The sequence below is a fragment of the Mastigoproctus giganteus genome, chromosome 10 (assembly GCF_048544385.1).
Source record: "Mastigoproctus giganteus isolate SK-2022 chromosome 10, ASM4854438v1, whole genome shotgun sequence".
Lineage (NCBI taxonomy): Eukaryota > Metazoa > Arthropoda > Arachnida > Uropygi > Thelyphonidae > Mastigoproctus > Mastigoproctus giganteus.
Genome location: NC_143584.1, coordinates 154,577,960 through 154,605,512, shown reverse-complemented (window position 1 = coordinate 154,605,512; position 27,553 = coordinate 154,577,960). Strand labels below are relative to the sequence as shown.

The following is a 27,553-nucleotide window of genomic DNA, read 5'->3' as shown; positions in this document are numbered from 1 at the left end:
AAATTTTCGCTCAGTGGGGGTTAAGAAAATTGTGTAGAAAGGCCAAATGAGTTTAGTGTGAACGCAATTAAATTTAGTCATTATTAAATTTTAAGTTATGTGGGGTATACACTTGCGTATTAGGTAGAGGTGGGGGGAGACAGAAGGCTGGGGGGAAAAGACAGAAATATGGGGACGATAGAGAAGGCGACCCCAGATAATCGGTGGGCAGGCCCATGCCCCACCAGGCGAAGAGGGGAGTGGCAAGGAGGTGAGGGGATGGAAGATACCGTCCCCTCCCCCTGCCGGGAGGGGACGGTATCTTCAAAGGGTACTAGGAAAGTTTTGCAATATGACGCAACAATGAATCACAGAAGCTGCTTGTTGAGCCATGTTCATACGTGCATAGTAGCCGCCGCGCCAAGTCGATGGGCTCAGTTATTCATTAGTAGTGAGAGTGTAAAGTGCTTGCGATGGCATCGTGGTCACGAAATGAGATAAGGACAGTTTTGCGGTATAATTTCGTGCGTGGTTTAACCATAGACCAGTGCTTAGAAGAAATGACTCTTGCACTAGATGATGATTGTCCACATCGTACAACGATATTCAGGTGGTATAGAGAATTCCAAAGGGGAAATTTCACTCTGGAGGATTCTGAGAGGCCGGGAAGGCCACGAACGTCAGTTACGGAGGAAAACGTTACTGCTGTGAGGAAAATGATTGACGAAAACAGGCGAGTGACCTACCAACAGATAGAGGATACTTTGGGCCTAAATGCACCAGCAATTCGTTCGATTCTGCAAGATCATTTGCACGTGAAGAAACTTTGTTCTCTCTGGGTGCCGCATCAACTGACTGAAGAGCAGATGACACGATGTGTGACTTGGTGCCGGGAGATGTTAAAAAAGTTTGATAAGGGACAATCTCGGTACGTGAACAACATCGTGACAGGTGACGAGACTTGGCTGTACTATTACGATCTGCCGACCAAGGCTCAAAACAAAGTTTGGGTCTTTGATGATGACGACACACCCGTAATTGTCAGAAAATCCCGATCTGTAAAGAAGAAAATGATAGCTGTATTTTTCAAATCGCGTGGAATTGTGGAACGTGTCGTTTTGGACACGCAGAAGACAGTCACAGCTAAGTGGTATACTGAACAATGCCTGCCTAAAGTCATTGGATCTATGAAGAACCTGCGGCCAAAGTCAAGAATGGACACCTGGTACCTCCATCACGAAAATACTCCAGCTCACCGCGCCAAAGCCTGCACCGAATATTTGACCACGACAGGACTGAAACTTCTCGAGCACCCTCCCTACAGTCCAGACCTTGCTCCCTGCGACTTTGCACTGTTCCCGCATGTGAAAATGAAGCTAAAAGGGAGGCAGTTTTCCAGTGATGAGGACCTTCTACGGGCTTGGGACAACGAGTGTGCTTTACTCCCTAGTGAAACTTGGCAGAACTGGTTTAAAGATTGGTTTCGGAGGATGGAGAGGTGTATTGAATGTAGAGGAAATTACTTTGAAAAAATTAAATAAACGAAGCTGTATTGCAAAGCTTTCCTAGTACCCTTTGTATTTGCTCCCTTTTGAGCTTCAGACATAGGCAACCACTTGCTCATCTCCCAACTTCAGTTCTGTAAGTACTATTATCACTACATTTTTTATAATCTCCATATTAGTACGTAGTTTTAAGTGAACTGCGAATTGAAATAATTCAAAAGATCTTGCTATTAAGGATTAAGGCGTATTCTACTTTCACAGTAGTTATGAAAGTAGAATATGCAGATTCTGCTAACGCTTCCGGGATGAGAATTAACTCATTTAGGGGTACGGTCCACTACTAGATAGTTTATTCTAGTCACCCATTTCCAGAGCTACTCATCCGGAACGTTGAATTTCCTGCTTCACGTTTCAGCATTTAGAGTATACTTTATATGTATACTGATTTTGAACCGTACTACTTATAATTAGTCTTCGATGTGAAGCTTCTTTTTATATTTTAACACAAAATTTCGCCTACGAGGTCTGACAGTAAATAGGCCACTTCTTCCATAAATCAGAAGACAACACAGGATATATTAAGACCTTACTTAGACACAGGTTCTAAGACCTTACTTAGATGGCCTTTACTCCAGACGCGATATAACTGGCCTTTAAATGTCAAGGACTGAATTTCTCACCCCCCCCCCCAAGGACTTAGATTCGTCCTTGGGGCTACAGGGGAAACCGTTATTTAGGAGGAAGAACCTAGTGGAATAAGTGTGTAAAAATACAATCCAAAAACAGACAAGCTTTGATTATCAGAAAAATCTTAATTTCTTCTGATAATCTGAAGACTTTTTTTTTTTTCTTATTAAGTTGCTTTTCACTTTCTGTATAAACGCCAAAGGAAGTGTTGATTGAGGTATGGTGGAATATTTATAAAGATCATAGATGCAGAAGTTGAAAGGGAAGCAAGATGTCAGTTTTATCACTAGGTTAAGATGTAAAGGAAAGGAAGTAAGAGTGGACATTATATGAATCCAATCCGCTTAGAAAGAGAATAGGCAGATTCCATTTAGACCAGGATGCTTTTCAATTGATTTTTCAGAATAGGTTGAGTTATTAACTTGTTTTCTAGTACTGAGCTTTAGTGCAAACAGGAAATTAAGCTGGATTTGGACCAATTCAGTTAAGATGTTCCTAACACCTTGGAACATTTTTGGGAAAACCTACGGTTTAGATAATTGAAGATTTCTTAGAGTGGAATGAGGAATAAAGGATTTAAATCCCACAAGGATTATTTCAGTGATAAGACGAGAGAATGTATTAGGATCAGGTTAGGTTTTTTTTTTTTTTTTTGGAATTTGAACTCAGGCAACTAAGGTCACGAAGGAATTAGTATATGGGTCTGCGGTCTGTGTGATAAGCTTGCAATTCTCACCCAAATAACTTAGTCAAAACGTGGGGAAAAAGTACATAAATTCCAGTTGAGAAGGGATCGAACCCAAGCCCTTTCCACATGGAGTAAAAGGGCAGCGAATATAACCACTGTGCTAAAGAAAAGGTGAATAGAAATCGCGCAGACTATAAAAAAAAAAAAATTTCTGTTCATACTCCGGCACGACAACCAAGTCAGTAGAGTTTACAATAAATCGTCAATACAAATATTTATCGTATTCAGTAGTCACGGGCTTGAACCCCGGTCCACTCAAGGAACGCGTGCTATGCACTCTCGGGCCTGACCACTGGGCTACGTCAGGCCTCAACTAGTCGGCGTTGTAAGAGATTGCAATACACTGTTACAGCTAAGAGGGTTTTACAAATATTCAAATCAAAGGCAAAAAAATCAATCCGTTATCAACCTTACTTTAGGTTCGAGACTAATTTTTTTTTTTTTTTTATACTTACAATCTAACTTCCTATAATCCAAGTCGCATTCAAGTGAATTAAACGAAGAGTTTTTTTTTCATTAGAAAAAATGTCCAACCTCTTTATTGAATAAGGAAAGCAGCACCCAGGCTTTGTTCCCTGTGGAATCCGCTGCGTCCGAAGTTAGATTGGTGCAGTTAGATAGAAATCCAGCTGTAATTTTAACGTTAATTCCTTAAGAATGCAGGAAAGTTAGATTAGGGAAGTTTTAGATTAGGGAGTTTCAAAGAAGTAAATTGCAAGCGATAAAGATTGCAGATAAATTTAACAAAGCCCTGTTGCATAGGGACGAACTTTACCGCCGATATATATTTTTTTATGTTGCAGGGTAATAAAGTCGCACGAAAGTAAGTCTGTTCTGAAAACTATTTCACATTAGTAGGACTTTTAGACACTATTTTCGCGCAGATTTTTATTGCCCTGCAATTAAAATACATCCGCGCTGTAAAGTTCGCTCCTGTGTAACAATCCAACAACACTAAAAGTTAGGAAATCTAGACTGAGCCAAACGCGAAAAAATTCTAGTTGCTGACGCCGAATATCAGAACTTACATGTAAGTAAATACTGCCATTTTACAAAGGAACCATAATGAGCAAATATGGTATGAGTGGTATCGGAGAACTATTACTAATATGCGAATGAATCGAAAAACAATTCTAATAGCAAAATACCGTTTTTCTAGATTTATACACATTTTAGCAATACCTAGTTTTTACACTATTTGAGCATCTATATTCCCACTGCAATTGTTAAAAAAATTGGTTGTTATAGTTAAATTTTGTAATTAGAAATTAGTCCTCTGCGACAGTATAGTGGTTTTGCCAATATACTGTCATGGAGAGGTCTGGGTTCAATTGTCACTCATTTGGAACAGTTTGGGTTCGATTCCCGTCTATGACTAGAGGAATTTCTCAAGTCCGCATCAATCGAGACTAGTTTTCCAATATAAGGCGGAGGGAGTATGGCTCCCCCATGAGTTATTCCAGGTTTTTCAGCCGGCATAACATGTATGTAATTCGACCCGTGAACAAACTTGTACAGGTATAAATATTATTAGCAATATGGTACAAGGAAGCCTGAGGCTTATGCTGCACCAGCCAAAAAATAAATAAAAAAATAATTCCCGAGTTACCCTGAGAGAGAGAGAGAGAGAGAGAGAGAGAGAGAGAGAGAGAGAGAGAGAGAGAGAGAGAGAGAGAGAGAGAGAGAGAGAGATGATATCCAGCTTAGGACCCTGGGTTTGCCAAGCCCATACTCACCAGATGTGAGCCCCCGGGGTTAAATATCCAATGGCACAGTACAACGTAGTCAGTCACTGATACGCCTAAATCCTTAAAACGTTTCATCTTTTGATGAAGACGACGATCTCACTCGCTCTTTTCCTGAGCAGTAGCGGACCGTACAAGTAAAATAACCCAATTTTGTTACGAGTTAAAAACGGGATATACTGTACCATTTAATTTGCTCTCACTGTGCTATAACGTGGGCATGTTATGAATTGGTAATTAAATATTTATAACCGGTGGAGTGGTCATATGATGGGATTTCTATTTTAAAAAAATTTGATGGTTAACAATTCATAAAGGATGGCGTGACCATATATTAACCCTTAAATTAAGGGATGGGTGTAACTTACTTCAAATATTGTGGCATGCATTGTTTATTACTCCTGCCTTCATTGCTTAGTAATAACATTACACGTTGCTTGGTGCTTTGCATTTTTCGCCTCCACTACTTACTGGGTTTATCCTATTACATGTATGCTGTGTTGAAAGGTTTATTCATCAAGTGTCATATTACTAGCAGTCAAGCTAGACAAGGAAGTAATTAAATTAGATAAAAGTTTCGTACAATAGCCATTACGGTATTCCCGATTTGAAGCGCAACAGCATATTTTATTTAATCAGTTTAGTACAATCAAGCAGATAGCGTCATAATGGCTAGGAGGGTTCAAGCTGCTTTGCTACGTTATATTAGTCACAATATACTATATTATACACTAATTATATTAATTGTTATAGTTATCGCTGTTTATATCAGTTTTCTTTTACACGATCGTCTGTTATTTACGCTGATTTGTTTGTATCTATTAGTAAATGTTTTCTGTGTCCTTGTCTTCTACAAACTTTTAATTTATCTAGCAAGTGCTTGCTAATTGGATTGCAGGAAACAAATTCATTAATTTTCTCACTTCATACTTTTGTTTCTACTATCCTTTTGTTCTGGTTTCAGGTTTTCTTGTACGTGAAAATTGATGCTCCGGATCACAGACACGGAACATCAATTTTTTTTTTTTAAATTCTTGCAATCTGTGTCCATGGTTTAGCATTTAAGTTGTCCTCTAGGACAATCTCCTAGATACAATGTGCGGTTGGTGAGCAATTTTGTTCAGCCATTAACCACCGTTTCCATCTTAATTTGTCGTAAGGGAAAGAGTTAATGATCAGGTATAGAATATATTTGGTCCCTATTACTTTCTGTAACATGCTGATGTAAATATTGTTTACTTGATTCAAAAATTGTCTCCTGTGGTGAGTTTCCCCTCCCACTTTTTTCCAATCAAAAGGCAAACTGAAATCTCCAGTATGAAAGCATTCACACTTGTTCGCCCATTACATATAAAGGCACTCATCAAACTTCATAATGGCGGAGGCGTCTACTGCATATTTCATTCTCATTTTCCCCTTGCTTCCGGCTATCTCACAGTATATGCTGGCAAGCGTTAGTTCCGAATCTGGTAAAGTTTAAGTTGTATTCAAGCTGCAGCATCATCTCCCTACCACACTCGCCCCCTTATTTTGGCATATCTTTCCTAAACACATAAATGCCACAACGAAACTCGCCCTCCAGTATTTTCTAGGTGGCATCAAGTTATCGGCATTGGTTGTTGACCTTACTTGGATTTCAAATTTGCTAATTTTATCGACACCACTCCTTACCTTAATGTACACCTAATTTAGGTTAGGCGTTCTTGTGTGAGTTACCTTAATAACGTCTTTGAAGGCATGAAGGTTCGTTGCCCTAGCATTAGGTTCCCCATTTAAAGCAGTGGTTTCAACCGGGGTGCCGCGGCACACTAGGCTGCCGCAACAACATAATTGGGGTGCCGTGTAATTTTGGTTTAAGGTTTTTTTTTTTGAAATTTATACATTTCATTATGAAAAGGTGTGCGGTATCCATTGTACCGTATCTTTATTTTGTGCTGATCTATAATTGATCTTTATTTAGTACCTCTATATAAAGAATAAAATTATTACATAGGTATATATTAAAAGGTCGAAAACCACGGTTAGGTATTTATTATGGCCTAGGGGTGCCGTGAAAAAATATTGGAACACTAAGGGCGCCGTGAACCGAGAAAGTTTGGGAACCTCTGATTTAAAGTATCGCTGCCTCAGCACATCTTCATTATATATATATATATATATATATATATATATATATATATATATATATATATATATAACCCCTTCCCTCAAATAGCAGTTTACCTGAAATTTTAAGGCCTCCTTGATTGATACTAACAGACCTTTTGCATCGATTTTTTTTTTTCAAATATTTAATCTCTACAAAATGGATTAGAATAAAAATGACTTAACGAACGCTATACTATAATTTCAGTTACCCTTTTTAACAAAATACCTCTTATACAGGGCGTCTCAAAAATACACCGCAAAACTACAGGAATGAGTTCCTCATATTTAGACAATAAAAATATTTTATATCAACATAGTTCCGGAAATGCTTGGTTTTGTTTGTTATTCGGCCATATTGCTCCGGGATATGCGGTGGTCATTCCCTGACCTTTCCGTATTTGGTGGTGACGGGCTCGAATCAAGAAGCGTGTGCTACGCGCTGCTGCTCCTTCCCACCTGGCTACGGTGGCGCCTCGGAAATGCTTGGTTTCCGAGTTTTTGAAGGGCTGTCTATGACACTTAACTGTTCACATCACCTTATTGTTCGAAATGTCCACCTTCTGCCTGAATACCGGCCTCACATCGACGTCTCATGGACTCGCGAAAACGATGCCAAATTCCTGGCATGTTTTGTGTTGTCTCACAACCTGCCACAATTCTGCGGAGAGTTTCCACATCAGTTGGTGTTCTCGCAACACTCTCCAAATAGCCGAAAGTTGAACGGCCAGTTGCATTGCTATTCTGCGTGTGCTGATTCCAGGAGTGGCATGCACAACATCCAAAATCTCCTACTTCAGGAGTCGTAGATCTTGGTCGTCCTCTGTCGGCAGCACGAGATGTAAAGGTCCTATGTTCACAAAGGCAGCGATGGATACCTTCAAACGTTTTCCTGTCTGGACATCCTTCGTTCTGGGAACCTTTCGTGATACAAACGACGAGCCTCCAGAGCATTGCCGTTCACCAAACCGTACATAGAGTGCATATCCGTTTGCTCCTGATTTGAGTACATGATCGGAATGGGAAAACTACCAGGTTCTGTCAGTACCTTGTGATGAAGGAAATCGCCTGCGGGAGATAAGACATTCCGGTGAATAACTCGGGAACCAAGCATTTCTGGAACTATGTTGATATAAAATATTTTTGTCTACATATGAGGAACTCATTCCTGAAGTTATGCCGTGTATTTTTAAGACACCCTGTATATCTACCTCTACATATTAAACTGTAATAGTTAGCAATTTCGCTTCATCAGCTACAAGATTTAACTAATGTCATTATCTTAAATCCTTAATAATTGGCGCCTCCGTAGCCAGGTGGGTAGGAGCAGGAGCAGTGCGTAGCACCCGCTTCTTGATTAGACCGGGGTTCGAGCCCGTGACCACCAAATACGGAGGATGTGGAAAGGTCAGGGAATGACCACCGCATATCCCCGGGATAATATGGCCTTAGTTACTAATGCTCATAGAAACCAAATAACAACATCCTTAACAATTCAGATGCAATAATAATAAAATATAATATACGCAGTGTGTTGCATTTCGGGCGTATTAGATATTTATTTCTTAAATTAACTGATTATTTTAATTTTCTGTAATTAACAGAATTGAAAAGTATATATTTTATTGCCAGTTACTAATTAACTAATAACAAATGTAATTGTTTTCACTTCGCTGCACATTACCCTCCATCGTTCTCTACGTTTTGTAATATTTTGTAATCAACAGCGCGTGAAATAAAACTCATATTTCAGGCACTGTGATTTAACAAATTAAACAATCGCATTCTGTCAACGATTTCATAATGCAGCTTACTTCTTGCGATTTTAATAAATCGCAATATATGTAATACTTAACGTTAATAAATTTAACGTGTATTTAATGTTTCAGCTATGATTAATATAATAAGCTGGTATTAATAAATTAGCGATTTATATTTATAAATGATAGATTATTTGCAAAAAAGCAACAAATTTTAAGAGCGAACTAAGGCAGATTTCGTTTCTGTCCATCCGACATATGGCCCATTCATTCCTCCTACTAGCGCACAGCTACAAATGTATGCTATACTGATAGCCTCTAGCATGTATTAAAAGACATGAGGGCTATTCATTAAAAAAATTAATTTTTTCATTAACAACCGTACCACCAGCTATCTCCGCATGGTCAGAGGGGAGCTCACAAGATAGTGAATACAAGAAACAGTACCGCATTTAGTAGTTACGTGGGCTTGAACCACAGTCACCACGTCACGTGTACTTACGTACCCTCGCGCCTGAACACTCGGTCACTGCTGCCTCAACAGTTTCAAAAAATTGATAGGAGGGCGGCCGTAAGATGAAAGGCTTCGATTATAAAGTCCTCTCAAAGGTACCTGGTTACAGCTCTGTAACCAGGCACCTTTCAGAGGACTTGATCGAGATTTATAATGCTCTGAGAGCAGTTAGTAAAATGAAAGAAGGCGGAATTTTTACTGTGCGTGTGCGCTCTTCGATCTCCGGAGGCAAGCCCGAATGCTTCTGAGAGGACAGCGTACATGTTTTCCTCCTAAACAACGGTGTACTGAATTGCTTACAAAAGCAATTTTTTTCAGTCAGATTTCAACAGACAAGTGGAGGCCTTCGGCCGAATAAGAATTGTACTAGATACATTGAACGTATCACAAAAGGATTTGCTATCCGACCATTCATTGTTTTCAGTTTTCGGGAAATAAGTGAAAATACTTCATGAAGTTCTAAAGGGGAGGAAAACTATTTCATAATATACTGTCACCAACATATGCTTCGTTTTTCCCACCGAAGTCACACTATATTTAGAGGGTTTTATATTATGACAAACACAATACAATACTTTCTAACAGAATGCTTTCGTCTTGCATGGTTACCTTCATCTGTAATTGAAACTCGTTCAGTATTACTTATATATTCGACCAAATAACTGAATTTCTAAACAAATGGTTTAGAAAAAACCATGCCTTTCATTTCCTTTTTGAAACTATTTCATTTCTAACAAAATAGTTGACTTTGTTTCTCAATTAAAAGGCCTTACTCTTTCAAGCGAGGTGTCCAGCTGCTTTTTGAAGGCGCAAAAACCTTTTAAGATTATATCTCCTATTCACAAAGGTGGTTCAAGTTATGGCATATGTCCGTTCCGATATTCCCTGTCAGAGACTTGGTAATTTGGAATCTCCTCTTTTCGATCTTTTCTGGCTTAAAATCTCTCTACCTCATTGTGTTAAATTCATCTGTCTCTATCGTTCTCCCAACTCCACTAATCACTTGGAACTCTGACTTCCTCTCTTTGCAACTAGATTTTCTCCAATCCAACTTTCCTAACAGTGAGGTAATTTTCTTTGGTGATTTTAATGTTCACAACTCCAGCTGGCTTCCGTTTTCTAGTCATACCGACCCAGCTGGTCGAGATGCTGAGGCTTTTGCAATTACTAATTACCTTGCACAGATTGTTCATTTACCTACAATAATACCGGACAATCCTAATCATATAGCCAACACGCTTGATCTTTTTCTCATAAACAACCATTTTAAGTACACAGTCGAAGTGTGAGGTCCTTACGGCACCTCAGATCGCAACTTGGTGATTGTTTCTTCTCCAATGGAGCCCTTATCTCATGGTTATTCCCAATCTCGTGTTTGGCATTACAAGAATGCAAAATGGGATGACCTGCGAGATTTTTTTTTTTCTTTTCCTTGGTCGGATTACTATTTCAAAACTTCTGATGTCGTTTGCTTAGATCATGTCAGTGAAATTATTCTTGTAGGAATGGAATCCTTTATCCCATACTCCACTTTCAAATCTCGTCCTTTATCTAAACCTTGGTTTTCCAATAAATGTGCCCAGGCTGTTCAAGAGAAGAATGTTGCACATCGTAATTGGCTTGTTTCCAATTCTTCAATTTCATTTTCTGCCTACACCAAAGCTCGCAACAATTGCAAAGCAGTTATTAATCAGTCCAAACTAGATTTCGAACAGGCTAAGAGGAGAAAACTTGCTTCTTGCCCCAGTGGTAACCGAGCATTCTGATCTCCTGTCAAAGCTATTGGGCACAACTTTTGCCCATCTCCGCTCCCACCTCAGCGAAAACCAGATGGTTCTGTTGTCACTTCAGCCAAGGTTAAAGCTGACCTGCTAGTATCCCATTTTTCTTCCAACTCGTATATTAATGATCTTGTTAAAATACCTCCCACCATTCCCAACACGCTCCATTCAATGCCTCCTGTGGTCTTCCGTCAAAAGGATGTCAGAAGGATTTTGACGAATCTTGATGCTAAGAAAGCTCTAGGTCCTGATGGTATTTCTCCACTTGTTCTCAAAACCTGTGCTCCTGAATTTACTCCTGTTCTTTGCCGCCTTTTTTCACTTTCTTATTGCAAAGGTGTTTTTCCTTCTGCTTGGAAGTTTGCTCATATCCAGCCAGTTCATAAAAAGGGTGACAAGTCCCTCCCATCCAATTATCGTCCCATTACACTTCTACTCTTTCTAAAGTAATAGAGAAATCAATTAATCGCGAACTCGACTCGTAAACTACTTAGAAACCTTCCATCTGATCAATGATCTCCAGTATGGATTCTGTCAGTGTCGATCCACTGGTTATATTCTGGCTTATGTTACCCACTTATAGACTAATTCAATGGAAAAATTTAGTGAAACACAAGCAGTTGCTCTTGACATCTCAAAGGCTTTCGATCATGTTTGGCATAAAGGTCTTCTAAACAAGCTTCCATCTTATGGTTTCCCAACTGCTTTTTGTTATTGTTATTTGGTTTTTTTAGGAGCATTAGCAACTAAGGCCATATGCGGTGGTCATTCCCTGACCTTTCCGCATCCTCCGTATTTGGTGGTCACGGGCTCGAATCCCGGTCTAATCAAGAAGCGTATGCTATGCACTGCTGCTCCTGCCCACCTGGCTACAGAGGCGCCACTGTTTTTTGTAATTGGTTTTCCAGTTTTCTCTCTGATCGCTCACTGAGGGTGATGGTAGATGGCTCTCTGTCTTAACTTCTCCACTACTGCCGGTGTCCCCCAAGGTTCAATTCTTTCCCCCACTCTTTTCCTTTTGTATATTAATGACCTTCCATTGACTGGAAATCCCATCCATAGTTTTACAGATGATAGCACATTGTATTCCAATTTCCATTTTGAGAAACCTTGCCCTGCTCAATCAGCTTCAACTTCTCGAATATCCACTACCAATTCCTTAAATGCCGATCTTCAGGTAATTCTCCAGTGGGACAAAGAAAACTTAGTTTATTTCAATCCTTCTAAAACTCAGTCTTGTCTTATATCTCGCAAAAAGAATTCTTCTGCTCCTATGCTTATCTTTAGTGACACTCCGAAATCTACCCAAAATGATATCTCTTTTGGGGATAACCCTGACTTCTAATCTCTCTTGGCACAAGCACATTACAAATATTGCTTCCTCTGCATCTAAAAAACTTGGTTTTCTCTTTCGCTCTCGGCGTTACTTTTCTTCCAAACAGCTGTTCACTCTGTACAAATCGGAAATCCGCCCTAACATGGAATATTGTACCCACATCTGGGGCGGTGCCCCCAAAACCTCTCTCCGACTTCTAGATTCCATTCAGAAGAGGCCAGTTAGGTTAATTAATGACTCATCTCTAAAAGAGTCTCCACTCGCTGTCTCATAGACGTACTGTTTCTGCTGCATGCCTTTTCCACAGATACTTCCATGGCCACTGTTCTTCTGAATTGGCTTCTATAATTCCCGCTCTCTCTAAAAACAGTCCGAACATGTGCCGCCACCAGCCAACATCCATTTACTGTCCAACTTCAACCTCACAGAACCAACTTTGAATCTTCCTCGTTTATTCATTCAACTGCCGTTTACTGGAAGAACCTTCCTTCATATGTATTTCACGAAAATTAGTCTACAGAAGTTCAAGTCGAATGTCAACAAATATCTTCTTTCGTCTTCTCAACCTCCAACTTAAGCACGGTACTAAGTACTATAGGTTCTACTCGTATTTGGAGTTTCATAAAAAAAATAATAAATAAAAATGTAAGTCTGACCTATGTCAGAGAAAATTTATGGTCTCTAATTGAAGTAATGCAAAATCATCTCGATAGGATTGGAGGGACAAAACAAATCACAGCATAAGTTTACTAGTAGATCGTGCCTATAAATCTCATTACTTATTATGAGGTTGTCAGAAAGACACATGCAAAGAATTTCGGCAAATCTTTCGGTATGAATGATTGATTTCATTGTTGTATAAATTGGAGAAATGATAGGAGGAGCAGGTTATACTATAAATAACAGGATGGTTAAGTGATAGTAGACAGTTATCGGTGGTCACTACTTATGGATTAATTATGAGGTAGAGGGCTCTGTGTTGAAACCCCATTACTGTTTTAAACATTTATTAAAGATATTGATGATATAGGTATTTGAGTTTGTCTAAGCTTTCTGATGACGGAAAGGGTTGTTAAATCGTTAATCAATGGACGCTACTTTCAGCAGACCTATACAAACTGGGTATTTGGATTAAAAATGACAATTTTAACACTGAGAAATGCAAGTTACTGCATATGAGTAATATTTCCAAAATAGCATACCACTTGGATGATGCCAAACCCAGAATAGTGGTAGAACACAATTACTTAGGGATAATTATACAGTCCAACATGAAGTTCTTTGGGCAGTTCATACAGGCTGCTACGACAGCTCCTGCATACAGCTGGAGCTGTCCTAGATATGTCAATGATATACAATCATTTTGCCAGCAGGAATTTAAAAAAATGATTATAACCACTATACAAAGCAATGATTAGACCAAATCTTGAATTTTGCACAGAAGTGTGAAAATTTCATTTTATGAAGGACGAAAAACTGCTGAAACGGATGCAGAGAAGACTAACAAAATTAGTCGGGGGGTTACAAAAGAATATTCTTACAAAGAAAGACTGGTTCTGTCAATTGTAGCATATGGGAAAACTGGCCTTTTGAGAAAAGGGTTAGGTAAACTAAATGCTGATAGCATCTTTACTCATTATCCGATGATATAAACAATGGGCATAAATTTAAAGAATGTGTGAAATTTGCCTTCAGGTAGAAACGGTGATTCATGGAATAACCTTGTTGTGTGGAAGTGGGTAGTTTTAACATGGGACTAAATAAATTATGAATGGGCATTAAGCGGGTAAAAACTTTATTTTCCTTCAGCTGATAATGCTCTCGACACAGTTACCTTCAAAATTTGTGATGACAAACAGCTACAGGAATCACGCACTCAAGAATACCTACCAGTTCATTGATGCACAGCACGGCGCCTATCTTTAATGTGACACAGGTTCCACTTAATTGTGAGGGCCAGCTTTTCGTAAAACCTTAGAATACTCCTGACAGACTACTAGTGTTAAACGCATGACGAAGCTTCTATTGCGCTTTCAGAAGAGGTGTTTGTGAAAATGCCATATAAACATTCTTTAAAAACTGTATGTAATCATAAATGAATTTGTAATTGTAAATAAGTATACATATTATCCTGGCGAGAGTGATAGATTAATCTGTAAAACTTGCATGTTGCCATGGTCCTATACCTGCTATTTACCTGAATATATGCATCGTGAAACTTGTATTAAGCCCTTCTTGCTTTCAGGCTGTGTAGGGCATATAATAACCTTGGGCTTGAATAAACGGATAATTCCGTATAATCCTGCTTCATCAATTTGTCAATACTAATTTCATGAATTACTGAAGTAATTTACTCTTGAACGTGAACATATCGAAGAAACGAAATTTGTGATGAGTGAGAGATCATCACAAATTTAGTTTGTGATGATCTCTCTTCACAAATTTATAGAATACGACTGCTTTAAATACGTGTATTTTGGATAGTCTACAACAGAAACAAAGTACTGGGAAAATAATTTGTTCCTCACATTTCCATTTATCACGTAACTACTGTTCATCTAAATTTTAATTTTTACAACTGACATCCATACCATTTTTTTCTTCATACATTTAAAACAGCGACCTTCTATTTGTCACACACTAAGCCCTTTCATATTTCGTAATTATTAATACGCAATAGCCTTTAACTTTTCTGACTTCTTTGTTAATTTATATACAATTCCAAACCGTGTTATCACGGCTTTTCACTTCCTAGATCTCGTTACTTGATGCTTTAACCCATAACTACCTCTACTGAATGTATTTGTTTGGGGAACTTAAAAGAAATAATCAAAATTGAGGGAGGTATTAAAAAAAAACGAGGACACGCTAGTGTCCTTTTATAGGACGACACCAATGCACTTCGCTATAAATGAAGTTTGCTCTCAGAGAGAAGATAATACTAGACTTGTCCTTTCTGCATGTTAGAACAGGAATAAACAAATATTCCTTCTGGTCAACATATCTACATAGCATCGACTTTGCAAGCTGTTGGCTTAACCTCAATTTTTGCAGTTCTAAATTTCGAACTGTTTTTAATGTGCAATGTGTGTCTGCATGCCTTTCGAGATGCAGTGACATTTAATTAAATAAATTTCTGTTTGTTTTCGTGACTGCCGAGGCCAAAAGATTTATATTCACTGTGATTTGTACACACTGCACCACTTTATTAGGTACACCTACCTTTTCTTTGATATGGAGCAATCTTTCAGTAATAAGATCACATCTATCAGGAGAGAGTAGGTTTTCCTCCTAAGTTATTCCGGCTTTTTCAGCCCACCCAACATGCAAATCGGCTAGAGAACTTTACACAAATGGCGCAATTTCCCTAAGTTGCTGATTCGCCTAAAAACATCAAAACCCAGTTACCTCATCTACATAAATGTATATTGGTTTCGGATATTAGAATCTCTTGAAGGAAGAGTTGGATCGATACCTAATTTTTCGCGAATATCGTTCGTCCCTGGAAAACTTAACCTACTCAGATCACTCCCTCTCCCCCCACCACACAGTTCCATCCACTTACACAAATCTGTATAGTTAAATGAAAATGTTTTGGGCATTACTCCAGAAAAAACTCGTACAGAATAGTTTCTGCGTATGTTTTCTTGATATCTGGAGAGCTTTCGGGACCCATTCGACTGTGTGCGAGCAACAGTTCGTCTCCTCCACAGAAACACAGCGATAAAAGTTAACAGCAACCCAAACTTTTCTCAATTTTGAAAAAGTTTGCTGTGATTGCTATAATTTAAAACATTATTAGGGACCTCTGTACTAAATTTCATATTGATAGGTTAACCAATGTTTCTCCCACCCTATGCACTCGTTAACCCATATCCTCTCTCTCCTCCTGAAATGAAGTGCTAAACAAATCGATCTTCACAACTACCCATCACGTAGTGATTTTCGTAAACACTTCTTGAATAAGATATGTCTCTTCTGAGACTAGTTATCTGATAGTCGAATACGCCTGAAATGTAACGCAATGCGTCATCACCTAATTTTATCTTCTTCTTTTTAACTCCCTCTCATCCCTTTTAAATGGTCTTCTCATTGCTGTTGGAAAACTGTTTGGGCTTTATGGTATTTAACAAAATTTGCCTGAGTAAGATTGTACTTCCATTAAATATGGATTTATTTCAGCTAAGGTCCTCACAGTGGCACTTTTCGTCTTGAAATTGATTTTAACAATTCTGTTCACTGTCGTTGTCTCAGTGAAGATGGCTTGCACTTTTTTCACAGAGAAAAAGAGATGTGGGTGATGGCAACACTAGCGTCATTTTTGAATAAGGAAAACGGAAGTAACTTTTTTTTTTTCGTTTCCTTTTTATACGAAAGGGCGATGCTGACAAAGGGAGGGGGGCGAAATATTCGACATTATACAACCTTGTTACTTCTATAACAGGATATAACAGCGTGCATTTCTGGCTATTTTACTGACCACAGGCGCACTTCTGACCACTTACAGATTTCTGTGTCATCAATGTACCAAGGCAGAGCTGAACTAGAAATCTTTATTGTACAGTAAAGATACAATATATGCCTGCCACGGCCAGGAGCTTCAAGGTTATGGGATAATATAAAAACATTATTACAAATAGATGAGAATTAAATAAATTAAAAGGTGGTATTAAAACATGCTATCGATCAATTAATATCCAAATATATATACAGGCCGCCGTAGCCTAGTGGTCAGGCGCGCGGGTGCATAAGTGCACGTGCCTTGAGTGACCGGGGTTCAAGCCCGTGACTGCTGAATACGGTGCTGTTTCTTGTATTCTGTCTATCGTGTGAACTCCTCTGACCGTTTGGTCGTCCCGGAGAATTTATTATTTTTTTTTATTTATATATATAGTTATGAGTATATACATAATTCTGAGGCACAGTAGTACACCAAGGTATACACGTACATTTGTACAAAGTACATATATGCTAAGTCAGCATATTTCACAGGAGTGCATTAAGTTGGTCTGTATACGGTTTCGCATTTTCTTGTGAAAGAGTTCGTCAGTGTAAATGGGAGGTGCCATTCTGCTCCTCATAGCAGGTGGAGATATCAGTTTGAGTCGACGTCAGGGGCCATACAATAGCGAAACAAATTCGGCCAGCGAACGCCAGTAATTGCGATCATAAGTGAATTTATGGAGGTCTACTCCGATCATTAGCAAGGCTTGTATTACGGGAAATACTTGGCCGGATAGAAAATCTGTCAACGATCTTCAGCCTGTATAAAATATCTACATCTGAGTTTGCAACATAATCTTCGGGTTTTGCTGTTATTTTTCAGGATCAAGCAGCAACAGAGAAAAATAATTTTATTTCAAGCAGCGTCGCCCTCTACTACGTAATAAACGTATTGCAAACTCGCTTTTTTTTCTCCAGAGTAATTGTCCAAGAAAATTACAACAGCATGGTTTACTTAACTGTGCTTTCATTTTCCCTAATTTTACATTAGGCCAGCAGACTTATTTCAAATCGTAATCAATGCGTATTTATTTGTTTTGTGTTATTACTCGTAAGTTGTAAAAAGAACGCAACTTACTGCACGTCTCAACTTTATTTGAGTAGTTGGGATTTCGCGGAAGATTTTTTTTTTTTATTCATGAATTGTACAAATAGGAATTCTGTCATTGTAACGACTTATTACGCCCAGCTGAAGAAACTGAATTCCTCTGATGAATACCCCTTTGTCAACGAAAAGGTATGGGAATATTGTTACCAGCTCAATATAGTACCATCGTTGTGCAAGGATAACTAACCAGCTGAGAGATGCGTGTGTCAACGGGGAGTGTAGGCTTGAACAGCAAGACAGAGGCAGCGGTTAAAAAGAAAGAATAATAAAAAAGAGACGAGGAGCAAAGGGCAGCCGGCTGTGTAATACAGACGTTTGCTTGTGGCATAGCAATTTAATTTTAATATGCTGTTTTTGATATTTAAATTAACATCAAATGTGAGTAACAGTGAATATTTGTAAATTAAAAGTATTTCTGTTTGTCCTGTATGATTGATAATAAGGTACTATAATATCCTAAAGAAAATTTAAGTTACATTCTTTGTGCAACAGTATCAAAAGCTTTCCTTGATATATAAGTACATAATATATATAAAAAAAAAAAATTACAGTACAGTTCGTTTGCTATTGCCATAGTATCCAATCAGATTGATCAGATAAGATATACCCTAAACAAAACCATACTATAACTGCAGTACAACTGTATTCCTGTCCAGATGACATTTCATTGCTTTTATAACCAGACACTCCGTTATTTTTCCCTGGAACAGAAGTTAAGATGACAGGTCTGTAATTAACTATGTCACTTTTTGATCCCCCCCCTTTATGAATTGTGGGATACATTCTCACATTTGCAGTCAATAGGGCCCTCCCCTGAATCCGAAGATGTTCTCATAATTATGACTAAGGGTTTGTTTTCCTCCACTGCTGCCTCACTTAATATAACTGAATAGATCCCATCCACCACAGGCGCCATTTTTATGCTAAGCTTCAACAATTTCTCTTCCACATTCATGGGTGAATGTATACGCAAAATACCCATTCAGTTTGTCTGATTCAACTCCTTCCTTCTACTGTTAATATAAGTAAAGAAGTCTGTGCTGTTTTCTTGGCATTCTTCCAGAGACTTTTCGTGATCTGCCTTCGCTTGTCTAACCTTTGATTTCATTTTAGACTAGTTTAAAACTACCATTGGTTTCCGTATCGCCTGATAATTTATATGCATCCCGTGCATTTTTCTTTCCTGCCACAACTCATCAGGCATCCCTTTAGGTCTAAGCCTGGCACGGTATTTCTTAGATGGGATGAAAAGCCTAGAGTACGATTACTTTTACGATTTAGTACGATTAGTTCTATGATTACTTCCCTGAATGCTTGCCATTTAGAATTTCCTCTAGTTAACACCTTCAGATGGTTCCATTGTATAGAAATTTAAACTGTATGAGACCACTGTAGCACCCTTACGAAAGCAAAAGTCCTACCCTTTACCCTTGACAGTACTTATCTTTAAGTAAATCACACATCCGCACACTGGGATCATTCCCACCCAGAGGGTCTTTTATCCGCAGATTCTTAATGCATGAAGAAAGAATCGCTGCTGATAATCGGGTCAAGAGTATTGCTTCCTCGGGTTGCGTCTACTGTAGAAAACTGTCATCCAATAAATCGACAAAGGTCTTACTAGTGTATGAGTGACTAACCCACAAGTTCCAGTCAATATCTGGAAAAGTTAATCGACCACTATTTCTATCTATAATTTGTTTGTTATACTCATCAGTTGTTATGCCTATAACACACTCCTGCTCAACGTTGTACAGGCCACCCATGTCGACTGAATGCACTTCCATAGATTTAATATGCTTTTTAACTAAGAACATAACCCCCACTCGTGTCCTTTCTGAACACACTGTACTCTCCATATTCAAATTCTACATCCCTTATGTCTAAGTGTTACCACCTCTCCGATATCCCCCACAATTTCTGCATTTGTTGACTTAATCAGTACTTCAAATTCAGAAAATTTATTTACCTATGCTTCTAGAATTGGTAAATTAGTATTAACTACTATGATGGGTGCAATATGGCCTAAATAGCCTTTGTACCAGAAAAATCCAAGCACATCTAGCATTGGTGTAAAAGTATACATGCAACATTTTTCTTACTATTAGTTATCATACCACAGCCCACGTATTTACTTGTTCCATTATGACCCACAGAAGGGCATGAAACCTCGACACCTTGCTTTACATGCTGCTACATGTTCCAATACAAGCTGTGCAAGAATCACTTTTGCCTGCGGTTCTAGTTAATCTATTAGTTTATAATTTATATGTGCATTCCTCTCTAGAAGTTTGGAATCACGTTTCATTTTATTTTAATTTTCAAAGTTTCTATAAAATAGGACTAACTTGTTTACTAACTTTATTAGAACATCTATTATTTTTATATATATATATATATACACACACACACACACTCTGCTGCCACTTTATTGGGTACACCCCCTGCTGTGTACACAAATGGTTTGTCCTGCAACGTTGCAAGTCACGTGACCACAGTTGTGGATATAAATGCAGCAGAACAACCGTTCTAGTACAGTTATGCGTACAAACCATAGCAAGAATTGGGAAAAGGAGTGACATAGCGAACTTCGAACGTGACATTGTAGTAGGTGCAAGACGTGCTGGACAAAGCATCTCTGAAACGGCAGTTCTCCTGAACTTTTCACGCACCACAGTTTCAAGGGTGTATCGAGAATGGAGCAAAGAACAGAAAACATCCTCTCAACGGCACTCCTTTAGAAGAAAATCGCTTGTTGATGAGAGATCAGAGGAGGATGGCTAGAACTGTGCAAGCAAATAGATGGGACATAATGTCGCACATCACGTCAGAATACAACCTTGGTGCGCAGAACACAATATCGCAACGGAACACTAGTCGCACTTTGTCGCGAATCGGCTACAATAGCCGAAGTCCACATCGCGTACCGTTTGTTATCAATGAAGAACAAGAGAGCACGCCTCCTGTGGGCACAGCAACACCAGCACTGGACTATCGAGGATTGGGAAAACAGTTGCTTGGTCTAACGAGTCGAAGTTTCTGGTGCAGCATGTTGATGGAAGGCTCAGAATTTGGCGAAAACAACATGAATCCATGGACCCGTCATGTCTGACGACTACTGTGCAAGGTGGTGAGGACAGTGTTATGGTGTGGGAATGTTTTCTTGGCACACGTTGGGTCCATTGATACCCATAGATTCACGCCTGAATGCCACATCGTTGTTGACCAAGTGCACCCGTTCATGTTGACAGTTTATCCTCAGTTAGATGGTTACTTCCAGCAGGATAATGCGCCGGTGCACAAAGCCTGAATCATTATGGAATGGTTCCAGGAACATGACTTTTCTTTGCTGTAGCGGCCCGCTCAGTCCGTGGATTGAGCGGATTGCAGGCCTCCGTCGAATCTCAAGGAACTGCGTAACACACGTTTGCATGGTACTCCATTCCTGCACAACGTTTGCAGCATCTTGTCAATCCATGCCTACACGAATTCGGGCTGTTTTGAAGGCTAATGGAGGCTCAACACGCTATTAGGTAGGTGTACCTAATCAAGTGGCAGCATAGTGTATATAACCTACACTTAGAAAAGTCAATACAAAAAAATATATATATACAAATTTGTGTATATATATATATAAAAATGTGTTCCTAGAATATTCCAGAAAGGTGTAGAAGATTCTTGAATGCGGTAGAATCTAGATGATGCTGGAAGGTGACTTGTTTCCAATAGTATAGAGTGGGAAAAAAAATCCCGCCACGAAATAACTCTGCTATTATTATCGCAAATGTAGTATCCTGCAAAAGTGTGAGAGCAACCTAACTCTTTTTTTTTGCTGGCGGAAGGCACAAGGATTGTGGGGTGTCATGGGCCACATACAAAGGCAAATTTATTTTTTAAAATCCAGAGTAAATTTTGAGAAGATTTAGAATAAATTCTAAGAATCTAGCGATTTCCCCTTATGATGTTTCACATTACTTTAAATTTTTATACCTTTCTCTAGAATAATATAGGCTATTTCAATTCATTAAAATTTCTTTCATTTAATTCAATATTTGCAATTTACATATTTTCGAAATATATAAATATATCCCAAAATGAAAATTATCAGAGGCCTACGATGGTAAGACAAGGCTCACGAACCACCTGTTGTTCATTCGTGCTTTTAAACTTATTTGTTTTTCCATACTTTCTCTTTTAGAGAAAGTCGTATTTTCGGTTATTTTTTAATATAAATTTTATTTTAATTTAGTTCACTTTATTTTGTTATTTTTGTTTATTTTTTATTTTTTTTTTTTTTTTTTTGTTAGTGGAACTTGCTTGTGGTATGCGTTAAACAGTCCAGAAGGCCGCAGGCTGCTTATCATTAATTGTTCTGGTATTAATATAAAATGTGGCCGAAGGGCCGCAAGCTGCTTATCATTCATTGTTCTGATGTGGCCGAACACTTATGGCTTATCGTATAAACTGAACATTTAAAAATGGTTTTCATTTCTATCTCATGAGATTACAGAAATGGTGGGGAAATAACAGGTGAGACTTCCTGTCAAGCAATAAGCTTCACTCATGCTACATTTTTACATAATGCGAGGCCCCAGACAACAGCAAACCATGCTTGTGCTTAAAGCAACCACTTCTGTATTATTTATTTATTTATTTATTTTTACCTTAATTTTGCATTCAATCAAATGTAAAACTGATTGTGTTTTAACATAAGTAAATCTAAAAAGTCTACAATCTTGTGTGTGTGTGTGTGTGTGTGTGTATATATATATATATAATCAGTAATAAAAAAGAAAGTTAATAATTATAACTACTGTAACTAATATTTATGGGTCAATGCAGTTGCAGAGCAATCATGCATTACAACCATAATGTGTATAAATTATTGAAGATAATAGAAGAGGTAAATCAATCAAATAATACCATTCAGGGATCTAAGAAAACGCAAAGGATTTAAAAAAAAATTATTGCTTTTTACCCACAATCCAGATGACTTCAACTGGGGCCAACCACCCAGACTGAAGGCAAAAAACAACAAGTTCTGTTTCTGTAATGATCAATCTGCTAAGTAATTTAAATCTAAACCAAATATAGTATTAGCATTAATAGAGGCATTTGATGCAAGAAAGCAAGCTTATGCAGCATCAGCAAAAAAAAAAAAAACTCCCACTTCACCCCTCTGTTCGTTCAAAATACCTGTCCAGCTGAGCCTTAAACTTATTTAGGCTATCAACCTCCACTACAAGGGATGGAAGTCTGTTCCACCAACCAACCACCCGCTGGCTAAAGGCAAATTTCCGCACGTCTATCCTACATCTGTCTTTCCTCAATTTGAATTTATGCCCTCTCAGGTGATTATTCTGATTGAATTTATCCTGATTGATTCTGATTGAATATATATTGAATCCTCAATTTGAATTTATGCCCTCTCAGGTGATTATTCTGAGCAAGAGGAAGAATCCCATCAGCATTGAGCATGCTCAAACCATTCAAGGCTTTATACACCTCTATCAGATCACCTCGCTGGTGCCTAGTCTCCAGCCACTGTAATTTCCATTTTTAATTACTACAGTCTCCAGACTGTAGTAATTAAAAATGATTAAATTTTAAAATCAAAATTAAGTAAATTATAAATGTAAGCATATATTAATCATTGACCCGATAGAGAACGTAATTTAATGATTAAATATATAATACATACTATATATCTACCGTATCCAGGACATATTATAGTAACGATAATAGTCGTCAAGATAAAAATGTGGTGCCCCCTATGTAATGGATATGGTAAAAATAAATAATTAATTAACCAATCAAATTTAAGTTAACGCAAAGAGAAACATGCAGATAGTATGAAGAAAAACTAGAGTAGGAATAATAGAACCTGAACTCCATAAAGGAGAAAAATAGTGGTATAGATAAGAAATAGTTTCTCCTACGTCCTCGGATTGCCCTAATAATTTCGGAGAAATAAAAATAGTGTAGGACAGTTTAAATACAAGATATAAGTTGTGGCTCGGGTATGCCCGGGATCGCAAACCCGTTCCTACAGTAGGACCCTGAGCTGGATTTGCATGTTACCTCAGCGCAAACTTAAATGAATTTAACTATGTAAAAAAAAAAAAAAAAGTAATACACTGTAATTTGCAAGCCAGTGGGTACAAGTTTTCTACGCCGTAAGACACCAAGAAAGCAAAGTGTATTCCATGTGTGTGTGTGTGTGTGTGTGTATATATATATATATATATGGCACTAAATATGTCAATTATATTGAACCAATAGGTTCAGAAAACAATTAATTCTTTTAAAATTAATTATGCTTATCCTGAAGTGGTATTTCAGGTAAGCGATGGGGAAATTATTATTAATCAACTTGTACAATGCTATTATGTTTGCTGAACAGTTCATTATTGCAAATGTAAGCAATCCTCAGACATTGGGATAAAATGATATTAGCATGCACTTATTTTGATATATTAGATCTCCAGTTTGTAAGGCAGACAACATTGAAATTAAATGCGTCTCTTTTATTATATACGTTTACGTCTATATTATTATGGAATATTTCTATATGAAAATCCAGGTAATTTGCTATAGTATCAGAACTATTAATGTTTTTTTTCTAATACAAGTTCTTCTGGATATAATTTACTGTAATCCTGAACAAAATATGCACAATTAAACACACATAGATCAATCTACGTATCTGAATATAAGTAGGTTATCTTGGAATGCTCTTTCTGTATAATATAGATAAAGGTTTGCGATTATGCTTGATGCTGGACTTCCCATAGGGGTTGCCATTCACTTGTAAGTATAACGATGTTCCGTCATATACATAATTATTAAAGATGCATAAATTTATTAGAGTATCCCAATAGGTTAAATCAACCTTTATAGCATTTTTATTTTCCAAATATAGTTTCTGGAGAACGACTTAAATTATCAAGATTAATACTAGTGAATAAACTGTTAAAGTCAAATGTTTGTATTTGTTGAATATTGTTATTTTTTATTGCATTTATAATCGGTAAGTTATTATAGTTTTATTTCCGTTATTTAATATAATTTTAAGTAACTTTTCTAACGTTTTTTCCTGGAATTTTAGCATAACTATCTCTACATGATGTTATGAATCTAAATGCGATAGGTGATTTATGAAATTTGGGTATACCATACATAAACGGATATTTTAGGTTATTATACTTTAACTTTAATTTTTTTATGCAGTGCAATTAATTTTTTGATTATTATATTAGGGGAAGATGCTATGTATTTATATGTATAGCTAGACTGTAGTTCATTTTTAATAATTTCTATATAATATGACTTAAATATAATTGCAAGCAGCTTTGTCAACGGGAGTAATTACAAAATGTTCATGTATATCTTTTTGAGCTGCCTATTTATTTATTTTCTATTATATAGATTATCCGGTATGAATTTCAATTGATTATATTTGTTAGATATGATATTAAGCATTGTAAATAACCACATGTGGTGGTATGCCTCAACCGGTATATTATATTTATATGCGTATTTATCGCTTAAATAAGACAGCTTTAAAGACAATACAAGATATAAGTTGTGGCTCGGGTATGCCACAACAAAAAAAAATTATTTTTATTATATTTTTTAAATCCTTTGCGTTTTCTTAAATCCCTGAATGGTATTATTTGATTGATTTACCTTTTCTATTATTATTTTCAATTTATATATATATATATATATATATATATATATATATATATATATATAAATATATATATATAAATAAGTAAATATCAATATACATGTGTTATTCATAAGCAAACCAGCTAGTGTGTGTGGGCATGCGCAACAAACCTTAGCTGGAAAGAGGAAATAATTTTACGATTTCATGAAATTTTAAAACTACTATTCAATTTGGTTTTAATATTCAATCATATTATCATATAGGTGGTTACATATATTTTAAACTTTGTCTGGTGGAACATAATTAACTTCTAATAGTTTTATTTGATAAATGAATTCAACATTGAAAAGCAAAAGAACCTACCCAGCGAACTTTTTCGTGAGGCGCGGCAATTATAACACCTGCTTGATAAATTAGTCCATTAAACAACATAAACCGAATAGCAATTGCATCTCTTTTTCGACATAACTTCAAGAGTTACGAATTGGTTTAAACTTACACGCGCTATAAATTTTACAATCTTAATTTTAAATCAAAGCACATAAAACATCACCTTCTACCAACAAACTTTTTCAGACGATAAAATCGCATATTATTTTTCACAGTAAACAAACTAGAGCGTCATTATGCGGGAAAATGTAATAAACGAAAATTTTAAATATTTCTAATATTTAATTATTAATAAATAATATTTCTTAAAAAAAAATCGCTAGTAAGCTACTGGGGGGGGGGGGACAAATCAATGCTAAACGGAAAATGCCCATTTTTCTCTTAAAACTTGCATTAGTGGTTTCGTAACGTCAATAACAAAGTATATATTATTAAAGGCATATAATAGTGAAGTTTTATTTTTTTCTTTCCAATTAGGTATTGGTATGGACGATTCCTTTGTGCTGCTGGCATCCTGGCGCAGAACTGACCCTCGCTTGAATGTGGTAGAACGACTGGGACACACATACGCTGATGCTGCTGTGTCCGTTACTATTACATCGCTGACAAACTTTATATCATTCTGGATTGGAGCTATAACCCCATTTCCATCCGTTAGGATTTTTTGCATATATACTGCCACGGCTGTGCTGTTCACCTATATATACCAAATAACCTTTTTTGGTGGTTGTATGGCAATAAGTGGGTATGCTGAACGGAGAAATTTGCATGCAGTCTTCTGTGTTCCTGCCATGCCAAAGTCATTAGCGAGTAAGTAGATTATTTGTAGATTAAGAATTAAGTTGTTTTATGAAAGTTATGATATATCAACATAACGAATCCGAAATATGAAGAAAAATAAGTATTTTTTATTATTGTTTTTTTACAATATCCTTCGGTAAATTAATGTAATTATGATAGTCATTTATTTCTGAGCCACCGAGAGCCAAGGAAACCCGAGCACTTTACTAAAGATCTGCTACTTGGAAATCACCAAACGCTGGTAAGTATTCAGCTAATACAAATGTGAACAGCCTGTGCAGAATTTTGGCAAAAGTGCTGGAGTTGGTTGGAAGTTCCTTAAAGCAAAGGTGACCCAAGTTATAGTATAACAACGTCATATAATCCTACACTGATGTTTATTGTGTATATTACTTGTACAAGTGTGGTATCAGACCTATCTGCATGTTGTTGTGGGCTAATTATCTCGTGGAGAAGCCCTCCTGCTTGAGTTCAACTAACTGGGCCCGGATTGACGGGCTTGAATCCCCCCCCCACAATGTTCTGCATGATTCAAACCTTAGACTTCACCAGATGTGTGGTTAAATGGCGAACTCGCCAAACTAACACGGAGGACAAGTTTAGGTGTGATGCCGCAACTAAATCCGTTTGTGCCTTAATATTGGTGGCCTTTAGCTGCTATTGCGCCATAAAACTCCAATAGCAATAACCTTAATATTTGACTGTTAGTAATTCTGGAAGTTAAAGAATCTGTAAGAAAAAAAAATTTATCCCCGTATTATTAAAAAAATTATTTTGGGAAATAAACTTTGATTACAAACCACAAAGATTTTTGTTACGTTAAAGTGCCTACGCTTCTGAGTTATAATATGGAAATTTCTTCATCCGGCCAGCATG

At 37.3% G+C, this 27,553-nt stretch overlaps 1 protein-coding gene across 1 annotated transcript in view; it reads left to right on the top strand.

Moving 5' to 3' along the window:
- LOC150079396 (patched domain-containing protein 3-like) overlaps nt 1–27,553 on the top strand; it is a 123,590-nt gene that overhangs the window by 77,318 nt on the left and 18,719 nt on the right. Inside the window, exon 2 of the mRNA XM_090384086.1 lies at nt 26,354–26,686. Coding sequence (XP_090240212.1) covers nt 26,354–26,686 — 333 coding nt within the window. The remainder of the gene's footprint in view (nt 1–26,353; nt 26,687–27,553) is intronic.